General features: G+C 35.6%; 1 protein-coding gene across 5 annotated transcripts in view; it reads left to right on the top strand.

The window, feature by feature from the left end:
- The window catches only part of LOC127645769 (band 4.1-like protein 3), a 51,716-nt gene that overhangs the window by 1,813 nt on the left and 31,222 nt on the right, over nucleotides 1-18,681 (top strand). For all 5 annotated transcript variants that reach the window (XM_052129434.1, XM_052129435.1, XM_052129436.1 and 2 more), the window contains exons 2-3: nucleotides 8,326-8,456; nucleotides 16,707-16,812. In XM_052129434.1, the coding sequence (XP_051985394.1) occupies nucleotides 16,756-16,812 (57 nt within the window). In that variant the 5' untranslated portion in view covers nucleotides 8,326-8,456; nucleotides 16,707-16,755. The remainder of the gene's footprint in view (nucleotides 1-8,325; nucleotides 8,457-16,706; nucleotides 16,813-18,681) is intronic.

Below are 18,681 nucleotides of genomic sequence, written 5' to 3' on the forward strand. Positions count from 1 at the left end.
AGTCTAGACGGCTTTGTTGATTCGATGTTGCGCACTTGTAGTCTAGATGGCTTCGTTGATTCGATGTTGCGCACTTGTAGTCTAGACGGCTTCGTTGATTTGATTTCCGCACACTTATTAGTGTAGACCAGTTAGTTGATTCGATGTTGCACACTTGTAGTCTAGACGGCTTCGTTGATTTGATTTCCGCACACTTATTAGTGTAGACCGGTTAGTTGATTCGATGTTGCGCACTTGTAGTCTAGACGGCTTCGTTGATTCGATGTTGCGCACTTGTAGTCTAGACGGATTCGTTGATTCGATGTTGCGCACTTGTAGTCTAGACGGCTTCGTTGATTCCATGTTGCGCACTTGTAGTCTAGACGGCTTCGTTGATTTGATTTCCGCACACTTATTAGTGTAGACCGGTTAGTTGATTCGATGTTGCGCACTTGTAGTCTAGACGGCAACGTTGATTCGATGTTGCGCACTTGTAGTCTAGACGGCTTCGTTGATTTGATTTCCGCACACTTATTAGTGTAGACCGGTTAGTTGATTCGATGTTGCGCACTTGTAGTCTAGACGGCAACGTTGATTCGATGTTGCGCACTTGTAGTCTAGACGGCTTCGTTGATTCGATGTTGCGGACTTGTAGTCTAGACGGCAACGTTGATTCGATGTTGCGCACTTGTAGTCTAGACAGCTTCGTTGATTCAATGTTGCGCACTTGTAGTCTAGACGGCTTCGTTGATTCGATGTTGCGCACTTGTAGTCTAGACGGCTTCGTTGATTCGATGTTGCGCACTTGTAGTCTAGACGGCTTCGTTGATTCGATGTTGCGCACTTGTAGTCTAGACGGCTTCGTTGATTCAATGTTGCGCACTTGTAGTCTAGACGGCTTTGTTGATTCCATGTTGCGCACTTGTAGTCTAGACGGCTTCGTTGATTTGATTTCCGCACACTTATTAGTGTAGACCGGTTAGTTGATTCGATGTTGCGCACTTGTAGTCTAGACGGCTTCGTTGATTCAATGTTGCGCACTTGTAGTCTAGACGGCTTTGTTGATTCCATGTTGCGCACTTGTAGTCTAGACGGCTTTGTTGATTCCATGTTGCGCACTTGTAGTCTAGACGGCTTCGTTGATTTGATTTCCGCACACTTATTAGTGTAGACCGGTTAGTTGATTCGATGTTGCGCAATTGTAGTCTAGACGGCAACGTTGATTTGATTTCCGCACACTTATTAGTGTAGACCGGTTAGTTGATTCGATGTTGCGCACTTGTAGTCTAGACGGCTTCGTTGATTTGATTTCCGCACACTTATTAGTGTAGACTGGTTAGTTGATTCGATGTTGCGCACTTGTAATCTAGACGGCTTCGTTGATTTGATTTCCGCACACTTATTAGTGTAGACCGGTTAGTTGATTCGATGTTACGCACTTGTAGTCTAGGCGGCTTCGTTGATTCCATGTTGCGCACTTGTAGTCTAGACGGCTTCGTTGATTCCATGTTGCGCACTTGTAGTCTAGACGGCTTCGTTGATTCCATGTTGCGCACTTGTAGTCTAGACGGCTTCGTTGATTCCATGTTGTGCACTTGTAGTCTAGACGGCTCGTTGATTCCATGTTGCGCACTTGTAGTCTAGACGGCTTCGTTGATTCGATGTTGCGCACTTGTAGTCTAGACGGCTCGTTGATTCGATGTTGCGCACTTGTAGTCTAGACGGCCGTTGATTCGATGTTGCGCACTTGTAGTCTAGACGGCCGTTGATTCAGTGTTGCGCACTTGTAGTCTAGACGGCTTCGTTGATTTGATTTCCGCACACTTATTAGTGTAGACCGGTTAGTTGATTCGATGTTGCGCACTTGTAGTCTAGACGGCAACGTTGATTCGATGTTGCGCACTTGTAGTCTAGACAGCTTCGTTGATTCGATGTTGCGCACTTGTAGTCTAGACGGCTTCGTTGATTCCATGTTGCACACTTGTAGTCTAGACGGCTTCGTTGATTCCATGTTGCACACTTGTAGTCTAGACGGCTTCGTTGATTCCATGTTGCACACTTGTAGTCTAGACGGCTTCGTTGATTTGATTTCCGCACACTTATTAGTGTAGACCGGTTAGTTGATTCGATGTTGCGCACTTGTAGTCTAGGCGGCAGCGTTGATTCGATGTTAGCGCACTTGTAGTCTAGGCGGCAGCGTTGATTCGATGTTGCGCACTTGTAGTCTAGACAGCTTCGTTGATTCGATGTTGCGCACTTGTAGTCTAGACGGCTTCGTTGATTTGATTTCCGCACACTTATTAGTGTAGACCGGTTAGTTGATTCGATGTTGCGCACTTGTAGTCTAGACAGCTTCGTTGATTCGATGTTGCGCACTTGTAGTCTAGACGGCTTCGTTGATTCGATGTTGCGCACTTGTAGTCTAGACGGCAACGTTGATTCGATGTTGCGCACTTGTAGTCTAGACGGCTTCGTTTATTCGATGTTGCGCACTTGTAGTCTAGACGGCTTCGATGTTGCGCACTTGTAGTCTAGACGGCTTCGTTGATTCCATGTTGCGCACTTGTAGTCTAGACGGCTTCGTTGATTCCATGTTGTGCACTTGTAGTCTAGACGGCTTCGTTGATTCCATGTTGCGCACTTGTAGTCTAGACGGCTTCGTTGATTCGATGTTGCGCACTTGTAGTCTAGACGGCTTCGTTGATTCGATGTTGCGCACTTGTAGTCTAGACGGCTTCGTTGATTCCGTGTTGCGCACTTGTAGTCTAGACGGCTTCGTTGATTCAGTGTTGCGCACTTGTAGTCTAGACGGCTTCGTTGATTTGATTTCCGCACACTTATTAGTGTAGACCGGTTAGTTGATTCGATGTTGCGCACTTGTAGTCTAGACGGCAACGTTGATTCGATGTTGCGCACTTGTAGTCTAGACAGCTTCGTTGATTCGATGTTGCGCACTTGTAGTCTAGACGGCTTCGTTGATTCCATGTTGCACACTTGTAGTCTAGACGGCTTCGTTGATTCCATGTTGCACACTTGTAGTCTAGACGGCTTCGTTGATTCCATGTTGCACACTTGTAGTCTAGACGGCTTCGTTGATTTGATTTCCGCACACTTATTAGTGTAGACCGGTTAGTTGATTCGATGTTGCGCACTTGTAGTCTAGACGGCAACGTTGATTCGATGTTGCGCACTTGTAGTCTAGACGGCAACGTTGATTCGATGTTGCGCACTTGTAGTCTAGACAGCTTCGTTGATTCGATGTTGCGCACTTGTAGTCTAGACGGCTTCGTTGATTTGATTTCCGCACACTTATTAGTGTAGACCGGTTAGTTGATTCGATGTTGCGCACTTGTAGTCTAGACAGCTTCGTTGATTCGATGTTGCGCACTTGTAGTCTAGACGGCTTCGTTGATTCGATGTTGCGCACTTGTAGTCTAGACGGCAACGTTGATTCGATGTTGCGCACTTGTAGTCTAGACGGCTTCGATGTTGCGCACTTGTAGTCTAGACGGCAACGTTGATTCGATGTTGCGCACTTGTAGTCTAGACAGCTTCGTTGATTCGATGTTGCGCACTTGTAGTCTAGACGGCTTCGTTGATTTGATTTCGCGCACTTATTAGTGTAGACCGGTTAGTTGATTCGATGTTGCGCACTTGTAGTCTAGACAGCTTCGTTGATTCGATGTTGCGCACTTGTAGTCTAGACGGCTTCGTTTATTCGACGTTGCGCACTTGTAGTCTAGACGGCTTCGATGTTGCACACTTGTAGTCTAGACGGCTTCGTTGATTTGATTTCTGCACACTTATTAGTGTAGACCGGTTAGTTGATTCAATGTTGCGCACTTGTAGTCTAGACGGCTTTGTTAAGATTAAGCCTTTAAGAAGGTTTAACCCATCTGTACCTTACTAACGGTCTGATGTTTAGTCCAGGATGGGTTGAACGTCACCTGACCCTTGAGATCTGTCATGTTTTTACCCAAACTCTGTTGTTGAGAGGGACGGGAGACATTCATTATTACATTTAAAGGGACAGTCCACCCCAAAACAACCACACTTTGTTCCTGGAAAATGATCATGAATGTGTTGAGCAGATCTGTCAGGCCGTTTACTCATTTTGCTCCAAGCTGTGGTTGAGTTTGACCTTTCTTCACGTTCATGGAATCACTTTGACACGATGCCGTCACATTCCTGCCGTTTCTGCGGCTCCTCGGCAGAAAACCCCCACACAAACTGATCCTTTATGTGCTCTTATCACGGTCAACACTCACGTATGATTGCCAGTTTGTCTTGTCAGTCGCAGATCGGATGAAATCACCAAGCGTTGCTTGCTCGTGCAAAACTGCCTCAATGTTTGTGTGATGTGTTTTGTTGCCTGGGAGATGCTAGGTGGTTGCTAAGTTGTTCCAAGTGGTTACTAGGGTGTTCTGAGATGTTACTGATCTCTGTAATAGGCGGGTGATTCTCACGAAACTATGAAGGTAATGTAATGTAATGGTCCTCAATCAAAAGAAACTAATATTAAATTGTTATGCATATCAAAACTAATTTCTAGGGCTATTCATATACACGGGCCATTCACGATACCTGCTCCCTGTATGACCGACTCGTGACCGTTTCCAAATTCTCACTCTAATGGATATATTTGGGGGGGAAAATTCATGCACAATTAATCAAATTAAAATCGTAATATATATATATATTAGGGCTGTCGATTTAACGCATTAATATCGTTCGATTTAATTTGACAAAAATTAACGCGTTAAAAAAATTCACGCACTTTAGTCGCAATGCTTAACTGAGAAATGCTTGTAGTACCACCTGTTTCCTCCAGGGGGCAGTAAGTGAAATTGTGAGCAACACACAGTTTATACAGTGAAGAAAACAATTTCTTGCGTTCAAAACACTTGATGGAGCACAAATGCGATCTTTAATGGATCTTAAGATGTGTTTAAAGATTGAGTATTAAACTATATTTAATTTGACACGGTGACCTAATTTTATTTTTATGACGCAGCACACCCGAGACGCTACACAACATTATATATTGATATAAATATGTATAATCATTATATATTGAATTATTGTTATATGAGGGCCTTTCTCGGCAAATATTTGTATATGCGATTAATCGCGATTAATTAATCGGGGCACCATGTAATTAATTCTATAAAAAATGTTCATTGATTGACAGCCCTAATATATATATATATATATATATATATATATATATATATATATATATATATATATATATATATATATATATATATATATATATATATATACAATTATTAAAAAGGGTACATGATCTCCATTTCAGGCTTTAAATTGCATTTTAAAAAAAATAAATAAATAATAAATATCAAAATATTTCCAAATGCTTAAAATATGTCTCTTTTTGGTCAACTTTAATTTTGGTTAATTTTATATTTACACTGTTGCTTTTGGAACTCATATTGGAAAATGTAAAAAAATGTAAATAAATGTGTGTGTGTGTGTGTGTATGTATGTATGTATGTATGTATGTATGTATATATATATATATATATATATATGTATATATATATATATATATATTAGGGCTGTCAATCAATGAACATTTTTTATAGAATTAATTACATGGTGTCGCGATTAATCGCATATAAACAAATATTTGCTGAAAGCCCCTCATATAACAATAATTCAATATATTATGATGAAATAATTATACATAGTTATCTTTAAATATTTAACAATTTTATATATATATATATATATATTTAATAAACAAATATCCAGATAATTAAAATGCTTTACATTCCTGTTGCAGAAGAGTTCATCATTAATAAGACAGAAAGCGGCTTTATAATACAATGTATTGTTTACTATTGTTTAATATTATTGATCATAAGTCAATCATTGACACACAGTTCACAGTAATCCATTACACAAGTGAATTTATCAATCAGAGATTTATTATGAGGGCTTGTTTAAGGACCCTAAACTAGGAAATAAATGCTAGTAATTTACACCTGCGTTAGACATTTTTTTTAGAAACAAGCCACATATACACAATACTACAGATATATTTGACAATAATGCCGAGACATTATATTCATTAGTGTAATGGTTTTCAATGCTTTGGAGTTGTTGGAGGTACAAAGAGTATTTAAATCATATTTAAGTCTTTACAAAAAAGTGCAAATAGGGGCTTTATAGACAATATTAACTTAAGTTATCAAATCTGTGAAAACCAAATAAAATGTCTTTTATTAAGCAAAGAAAAACTAGTTAAAATAGAGGTACGTACAAACAAACAAACATTTCATCTACAGCATTACAGAAGGAATGGATCTATTTCAGGAGCATGTTTCTTAAATAAAGATTGACGGGGTAAAAACGGTGTAACAGTTTAAAGGACACCTCCTTAACCTCGTTGGTAATTAAATATGTATGCGGTAAAGACCGTACGACCTGCGTCAGACATGCTTGTGTCGCGTCTGGGGTGTGTAGCGTCTCGGGAGTGGCACGTCTCGGGTGTGTAGCGTCTGGGGTGTGTAGCGTCTCGGGAGTGGCACGTCTCAGGTGCGTCGCGTCTCGGGAGTGGCACGTCTCGGGTGCGTTGCGTCATAAAAATAACATTGTGATCCTTAAAATGTCTTTGAAACTTTAGAAAACTGATTTTAGTTCATTAAAAGTCCTAAATATTTAAAATGGTATAACAGAAACAGTTATATCACCTAATGTGATCATTAAATAAATATAAAGTCTGCATGTGCTGCACGCTTCAAAGATACTGAACCGTAAAGCAATCTTTCATGAATCATTTAGTGGAAAATAAGGAAGTTTAAGGTTTTGTGTCCGTATCGATGTATTCGAAAGGTCTTCAAATCTCGGCAGCGTCGCGTCTCGGGTGCGTCGCGTCTCGGGAGCGGCGCGTCCTAAAAATAAAATTTTTAGGTCACTGTGGAGTTAAATATAGTTTAATACTCAATCTTTAAACACATCTTAAGATCCCTTAAAGATCGCATTTGCGCTCCAAGTGTTTTGAATGCAATAAATTGTTTTCTTCACTGTATAAACTGTGTGTTGCTCACACAGCTGGAATTAGAATTACTGCCCCCTGGAGGAAACAGGTGGTACTACAAGCTTGAATTTCTCAGTTAAGCATTGCGACTAAAGTGCGTTAATTTATTTAACGCATACATTTTTGTCAAATTAATCGCACGTTATTAACGCGTTAAATCGACATATATATGTATATCTCTCCTTGGTTATACATATATTAAAATGCATCGTTTCTCCTTTTGATCTTTCATTGAAAACAATAACAAAAATCGAACCTTCAATTGAAGTTAAAACAATTGAAACAGGAAATATATCTCCAAAATGCATTGGCCATAAATATCGGCACCCTTTTATTCAATACTTTGTTCAGCCTCCCTTTGCCAAGATAACAGCTCTGAGTCTTCTCCTATAATCCCTGATGATGTTGGAGAACACATGAAGTGATCTGAGATCATTCCCCAAACAGAATCTCTCCAGATCCTTCAGAGGTGCATGTTGGAGGACTCTCCTCTTCAGGTCGCCCCACAGGTGTTCTATGGGGTTCAGGTTTGGGGTTTGGGATGGCCATGGCAGAACCTTGATGTCGTGGTCAGTGAACCATTTTTGTGTTTTGGATCATTGTCCTGCTGGAATATCCCAGCAGGGCCTATTTTAAGCTTTCTGTCAGCAGCAGCAGCAGCCAGGTGTTGGTATATGATAGAGTCCATGATGCCATGTATCCGATCAAGATGTCAGGACCTCTGGCATTAAAAACAGCCCCACAGCATTAAAGATCCAGCACCATATTTAACCGTGGGCATTGGGTACTTCTTCAAAACCCATCTTTTATTGCCCTGGTGGTGGAAATGGGCATGCTAACGCTTTGGCTAATTTCTTATAGCCACTTCCCATTTTGTGAAGCTCAACAACCTTTTGCCGCACATCAGAACTTTATTCTTTAAGGGGATTTGGCTTGAGTGTTACCTCATATTTATACCCCTGCAAGAAGATAAAACGGCCCTGGGATTTGAACTAGCCAACGCTAGGGGTGGTAGCTAGCGTCTTGACCACTGAGCTACCCAGTCCTGGAAACCTCTATCGTGTTTGTTTGTGTACAGATCAGTCTAGATGATTCTGAATGATGCTCTTTGTGTTGTGTGTGTTCACAAGGAAGTGATCCTTAAGGCACGGATTTAGAGGCCCACGTGTGATCACATGATTGCCGATGTGACATCATTGTTTATTTGTAACCGGTTATGATAAAGGAGTATTGAATGAGGTCACCTGATGTTAAAAACACACATTTATCTGTTGTTGCAGTATAACATGTCTGTGAAAGCAGATTCAGAATCGAAGTCGAGTCTGTGACGTTTATCTCGCCGGGCTCATACAGACGGCATTCGGCGGCACTCAACCTCAGGACGCCGCCCGACGCCGCCCGACAGCACCAGGTCAGTTCAGTCAGTGACCGATTCATTGTTTGTAGAACTAGTATTTGTAACATTAACAGCATGACATCATCAAATGTCTGCGCCATCAGAACGATCATGTCCGGTTTCTACATCAGAGGTCTTGAACGTTTCTAACTATTAATGCAACTAACGATTATTTTGATCGTGAATTCATCTGTTGATTATTTCTTCGATTAATCGGAACAATAAAGATGATAAAATATTTCCTATGTTTTATTTTAATAAATGCAGTATTTTATTTGAAAATCTACATTTATGATTTTATGCTGTACAATACACATATACACAAACATACATATACTCACATTAACACATATACACAAACATACATATACTCACATAAACACATATACACAAACATACATATACTCACATAAACACATATACACAAACATACATATACTCACATAAACACATATACACAAACATACATATACTCACATAAACACATATACACAAACATACATATACTCACATAAACACATATACACAAACATACATATACTCACATTAACACATATACACAAACATACATATACTCACATTAACACATATACACAAACATACATATACTCACATAAACACATATACACAAACATACATATACTCACATTAACACATATACACAAACATACATATACTCACATAAACACATATACACAAACATACATATACTCACATAAACACATATACACAAACATACATATACTCACATAAACACATATACACAAACATACATATACTCACATAAACACATATACACAAACATACATATACTCACATAAACACATATACACAAACATACATATACTCACATAAACACATATACACAAACATACATATACTCACATAAACACATATACACAAACATACATATACTCACATTAACACATATACACAAACATACATATACTCACATAAACACATATACACAAACATACATATACTCACATTAACACATATACACAAACATACATATACTCACATAAACACATATACACAAACATACATATACTCACATTAACACATATACACAAACATACATATACTCACATTAACACATATACACAAACATACATATACTCACATAAACACATATACACAAACATACATATACTCACATTAACACATATACACAAACATACATATACTCACATAAACACATATACACAAACATACATATACTCACATTAACACATATACACAAACATACATATACTCACATTAACACATATACACAAACATACATATACTCACATTAACACATATACACAAACATACATATACTCACATAAACACATATACACAAACATACATATACTCACATTAACACATATACACAAACATACATATACTCACATTAACACATATACACAAACATACATATACTCACATTAAACACATATACACAAACATACATATACTCACATTAACACATATACACAAACATACATATACTCACATTAACACATATACACAAACATACATATACTCACATTAACACATATACACAAACATACATATACTCACATTAACACATATACACAAACATACATATACTCACATAAACACATATACACAAACATACATATACTCACATTAACACATATACACAAACATACATATACTCACATTAACACATATACACAAACATACATATACTCACATAAACACATATACACAAACATACATATACTCACATTAACACATATACACAAACATACATATACTCACATTAACACATATACACAAACATACATATACTCACATAAACACATATACACAAACATACATATACTCACATTAACACATATACACAAACATACATATACTCACATTAACACATATACACAAACATACATATACTCACATTAACACATATACACAAACATACATATACTCACATAAACACATATACACAAACATACATATACTCACATTAACACATATACACAAACATACATATACTCACATTAACACATATACACAAACATACATATACTCACATTAACACATATACACAAACATACATATACTCACATTAACACATATACACAAACATACATATACTCACATTAACACATATACACAAACATACATATACTCACATAAACACATATACACAAACATACATATACTCACATAAACACATATACACAAACATACATATATCTCACATTAACACATATACACAAACATACATATACTCACATAAACACATATACACAAACATACATATACTCACATTAACACATATACACAAACATACATATACTCACATTAACACATATACACAAACATACATATACTCACATAAACACATATACACAAACATACATATACTCACATTAACACATATACACAAACATACATATACTCACATAAACACATATACACAAACATACATATACTCACATTAACACATATACACAAACATACATATACTCACATAAACACATATACACAAACATACATATACTCACATTAAACACATATACACAAACATACATATACTCACATAAACACATATACACAAACATACATATACTCACATTAACACATATACACAAAACATACATATACTCACATATAAACACATATACACAAACATACATATACTCACATTAAACACATATACACAAACATACATATACTCACATTAACACATATACACAAACATACATATACTCACATAAACACATATACACAAACATACATATACTCACATTAACACATATACACAAACATACATATACTCACATAAACACATATACACAAACATACATATACTCACATTAACACATATACACAAACATACATATACTCACATAAACACATATACACAAACATACATATACTCACATTAACACATATACACAAACATACATATACTCACATAAACACATATACACAAACATACATATACTCACATTAACACATATACACAAACATACATATACTCACATAAACACATATACACAAACATACATATACTCACATTAACACATATACACAAACATACATATACTCACATTAACACATATACACAAACATACATATACTCACATTAACACATATACACAAACATACATATACTCACATAAACACATATACACAAACATACATATACTCACATAAACACATATACACAAACATACATATACTCACATAAACACATATACACAAACATACATATACTCACATTAACACATATACACAAACATACATATACTCACATAAACACATATACACAAACATACATATACTCACATTAACACATATACACAAACATACATATACTCACATAAACACATATACACAAACATACATATACTCACATTAACACATATACACAAACATACATATACTCACATTAACACATATACACAAACATACATATACTCACATTAACACATATACACAAACATACATATACTCACATAAACACATATACACAAACATACATATACTCACATAAACACATATACACAAACATACATATACTCACATTAACACATATACACAAACATACATATACTCACATTAACACATATACACAAACATACATATACTCACATAAACACATATACACAAACATACATATACTCACATTAACACATATACACAAACATACATATACTCACATAAACACATATACACAAACATACATATACTCACATTAACACATATACACAAACATACATATACTCACATTAACACATATACACAAACATACATATACTCACATAAACACATATACACAAACATACATATACTCACATTAACACATATACACAAACATACATATACTCACATAAACACATATACACAAACATACATATACTCACATAAACACATATACACAAACATACATATACTCACATTAACACATATACACAAACATACATATACTCACATAAACACATATACACAAACATACATATACTCACATTAACACATATACACAAACATACATATACTCACATTAACACATATACACAAACATACATATACTCACATAAACACATATACACAAACATACATATACTCACATTAACACATATACACAAACATACATATACTCACATTAACACATATACACAAACATACATATACTCACATTAACACATATACACAAACATACATATACTCACATAAACACATATACACAAACATACATATACTCACATAAACACATATACACAAACATACATATACTCACATAAACACATATACACAAACATACATATACTCACATTAACACATATACACAAACATACATATACTCACATAAACACATATACACAAACATACATATACTCACATTAACACATATACACAAACATACATATACTCACATAAACACATATACACAAACATACATATACTCACATTAACACATATACACAAACATACATATACTCACATTAACACATATACACAAACATACATATACTCACATAAACACATATACACAAACATACATATACTCACATAAACACATATACACAAACATACATATACTCACATAAACACATATACACAAACATACATATACTCACATTAACACATATACACAAACATACATATACTCACATAAACACATATACACAAACATACATATACTCACATTAACACATATACACAAACATACATATACTCACATTAACACATATACACAAACATACATATACTCACATTAACACATATACACAAACATACATATACTCACATTAACACATATACACAAACATACATATACTCACATAAACACATATACACAAACATACATATACTCACATAAACACATATACACAAACATACATATACTCACATTAACACATATACACAAACATACATATACTCACATAAACACATATACACAAACATACATATACTCACATTAACACATATACACAAACATACATATACTCACATAAACACATATACACAAACATACATATACTCACATTAACACATATACACAAACATACATATACTCACATAAACACATATACACAAACATACATATACTCACATTAACACATATACACAAACATACATATACTCACATAAACACATATACACAAACATACATATACTCACATTAACACATATACACAAACATACATATACTCACATAAACACATATACACAAACATACATATACTCACATTAACACATATACACAAACATACATATACTCACATTAACACATATACACAAACATACATATACTCACATTAACACATATACACAAACATACATATACTCACATTAACACATATACACAAACATACATATACTCACATAAACACATATACACAAACATACATATACTCACATTAACACATATACACAAACATACATATACTCACATAAACACATATACACAAACATACATATACTCACATTAACACATATACACAAACATACATATACTCACATAAACACATATACACAAACATACATATACTCACATTAACACATATACACAAACATACATATACTCACATTAACACATATACACAAACATACATATACTCACATTAACACATATACACAAACATACATATACTCACATAAACACATATACACAAACATACATATACTCACATTAACACATATACACAAACATACATATACTCACATAAACACATATACACAAACATACATATACTCACATAAACACATATACACAAACATACATATACTCACATTAACACATATACACAAACATACATATACTCACATAAACACATATACACAAACATACATATACTCACATTAACACATATACACAAACATACATATACTCACATAAACACATATACACAAACATACATATACTCACATTAACACATATACACAAACATACATATACTCACATAAACACATATACACAAACATACATATACTCACATTAACACATATACACAAACATACATATACTCACATAAACACATATACACAAACATACATATACTCACATTAACACATATACACAAACATACATATACTCACATTAACACATATACACAAACATACATATACTCACATAAACACATATACACAAACATACATATACTCACATTAACACATATACACAAACATACATATACTCACATAAACACATATACACAAACATACATATACTCACATAAACACATATACACAAACATACATATACTCACATTAACACATATACACAAACATACATATACTCACATAAACACATATACACAAACATACATATACTCACATTAACACATATACACAAACATACATATACTCACATAAACACATATACACAAACATACATATACTCACATTAACACATATACACAAACATACATATACTCACATTAACACATATACACAAACATACATATACTCACATTAACACATATACACAAACATACATATACTCACATAAACACATATACACAAACATACATATACTCACATTAACACATATACACAAACATACATATACTCACATAAACACATATACACAAACATACATATACTCACATTAACACATATACACAAACATACATATACTCACATAAACACATATACACAAACATACATATACTCACATTAACACATATACACAAACATACATATACTCACATAAACACATATACACAAACATACATATACTCACATTAACACATATACACAAACATACATATACTCACATTAACACATATACACAAACATACATATACTCACATAAACACATATACACAAACATACATATACTCACATTAACACATATACACAAACATACATATACTCACATAAACACATATACACAAACATACATATACTCACATTAACACATATACACAAACATACATATACTCACATAAACACATATACACAAACATACATATACTCACATAAACACATATACACAAACATACATATACTCACATTAACACATATACACAAACATACATATACTACATACATATACACACACATACATATACACAAACATACATATACTCACATAAACACATATACACAAACATACATATACTCACATAAACACATATACACAAACATACATATACTCACATAAACACATATACACAAACATACATATACTCACATAAACACATATACACAAACATACATATACTCACATAAACACATATACACAAACACATACACAGACGTACAGAAACACACACATAAACAGACATAAACAAATACACACACACACACACACACAAACATATACACACACATACACACACAAACATATACACACACATACATATACACAAACAAATACACACACATACATATACACAAACAAATACACACATACATATACACACACACACAGACATATACACAAACAAATATACACACACACACACAGACATATACACAAACAAATATCCACACAAACACACAGACATATACGCAAACAAATATACACACACACATACACACACACACATACACAAACATACACACTTAAACAGACACACACACACACACACAGGCATATACACAAACAAACAAACACACACATACATATACACACATATACACACACACATAAACACACACACAAACAAACATATACACACACACAAACAGACACACACTACACATACACACTTAAACAGACACACAAACATACACAAACAGAGACACACACAAACACACACACACACTACACACACATGCTTAAACAGACACACATACACACACAAACATACACACTTAAACAGACACACACACACATGCATATACACACACACACACACACACACACATACATACAAACACACACAGACATATACACAAACAAACATACACACTTAAACAGACACACACACACACATACATATATGGTCAGGCGTCGTCCATTTTGTGCATATTGAGCAATATCTACCAAACGAAAAGGTGAAATGTTACAAAAATTGATACACATGTACAACAGCACATTTTCAAAAATTCATACAAAATCGTAAAAAATTGTCCTTTAGGGGGCGCTGCAACTGAAAACAAATGCTCATAACTCACAACTGTATTATCAATGAAGTTGGAAATTGGTGTGAATGTTGTAGGGGCCAAATGTTTACATATTCTACAATATGACTCAGACAAATAAAAAAACATGGCCGCCGTACAGTGCAAGTAAACTATCAAAATCGATGATTAATTCTCAATAATTCCTGAAAATGAAATCTGTGTTGGCAGCGTTTAGTCGTAGAGGAGCTGCGTCTGACAGAAGTCATTCACACTGAAGATGATGGAGGTTAAAATCACACTGCTGGACGGCACAGACTACACCTGCACTGTAGAGGTACGTGACGTTTCATCAAATCTAATTCAGTCTTTTGTAAAATAACGTAAATATCTGAAATAATGTTTAATGCATAGAATGTTCCATCAAACTGTAGGACGGAATTTGAGTCAACACGAAACCAAAATTGAGACATTTTAATAATTGTGAACGATTTATCAGTAAATATTATTGCAAAAACAACGTTTGTCTTCATAGTCTTTCATCAGAATATAATGAGACTAGAGGTGGATGATATATCAGTTTTACCCATTAATCGGTGCCGATATCGGTTATCTGCAAAAATCTGTGCCGATAGTCGCCGATAGTTTTTGTTTGGTGAGATATTTGCTGTATCTAATATCTTAATATTGTCATAATTGACTATATTGGTCCATATTTTAGTCCTCACTTCATTGCATATTTTATTTATTTATGATCTCCTTTTCTCCTAATGTTGGAACGCCCAATTCCCGCTACTTAGTAGGTCCTCGTGGTGGCACGGTCACTCGCCTCAATCCGGGTGGCGGAGGACAAGTCTCAGTTGCCTCCACGTCTGAGACCGTCAATCGACGCATCTGATCACGTGACTCGTTGTGCATGACACCGCGGAGACTCACAGCATGTGGAGACTCATGCTACTCTCCATGATCCACACACAACTCACCACACGCCCCATTGAGAGAACCACTAATCACCACCACGAGGAGGTTACCCCGTGTGACTCTATCCTCCCTAGCAACCGGCCAATTTGGTTACCCCATGTGACTCTACCTTCCCTAGCAACCGGGAAAATTTGGTTACACCATGTGACTCTACCCTCCCTAGCAACCGGGACAATTTGGTTACACCATGTGACTTTACCCTCCCTAGCAACCGGGCCAATTTGGTTACCCCATGTGACTCTACCCTCCCTAGCAACCGGGACAATTTGGTTACACCATGTGACTTTACCCTCCCTAGCAACCGGGCCAATTTGGTTACCCCATGTGACTCTACCCTCCCTAGCAACCGGGCCAATTTGGTTACCCCATGTGACTCTACCCTCCCTAGCAACCGGGACAATTTGGTTACCCCATGTGACTCTACCCTCCCTAGCAACCGGGATAATTTGGTTACCCCATGTGACTCTACCCTCCCTAGCAACCGGGACAATTTGGTTACCCCATGTGACTCTACCCTCCCTAGCAACCGGGACAATTTGGTTGCTAATGAGACCTGGCTGGAATCACTCAGCACACCCTGGATTCAAACTCGCGACTCCAGGTGTGATAGCGTCAGTACATGGATCTTTGCACACGCATCAGAAGTGGCGAAAATGTACATCTGATTTGGGTTTCAGAATGAGGTGTGGCAAAATGGCTCAATAACGCCACCTACAAACTTTCAACGATGTGCGCTTTACGCTACTTTGCACCTATACGTATGAAAATTGGTACACCTGTGTAACATAACAATACCTCCAAAAAAGTCTCTTGGACCTCTGCCCTAAACTCAACAGGAAGTCAGCCATTGTGATTTTTCTCTTCAGTTTTTGCCATTTCCAGGCCTCGTACTTTAACGAACCCCTCCTAGAGATTAAATCAGATCAACATCATATTTGGTCCGTCTAATCTAACGGTCTTGGCGATGCTACATTGCAAAGCTTTTGAGTTTTCACTGCACGGCGTGTCCGTGACGCTCTGACAAATTCGATGTTTCGCCATGAAACAGGAAGTTGTCATAACTCATACATACAATCTGCCCCAAACATCACATGTTTGATAAGAGTCCCGGCCTGAACACATCCACATGCCAATATTCAGTTATAGTCATAGCGCCACCTACTGGCAACAGGAAATGACATGTTTTACACTGTAATACACTCTTAACAACATTTAAGTGCTATAA

Source organism: Xyrauchen texanus, chromosome 6, assembly GCF_025860055.1.
Source record: "Xyrauchen texanus isolate HMW12.3.18 chromosome 6, RBS_HiC_50CHRs, whole genome shotgun sequence".
NCBI lineage: Eukaryota > Metazoa > Chordata > Actinopteri > Cypriniformes > Catostomidae > Xyrauchen > Xyrauchen texanus.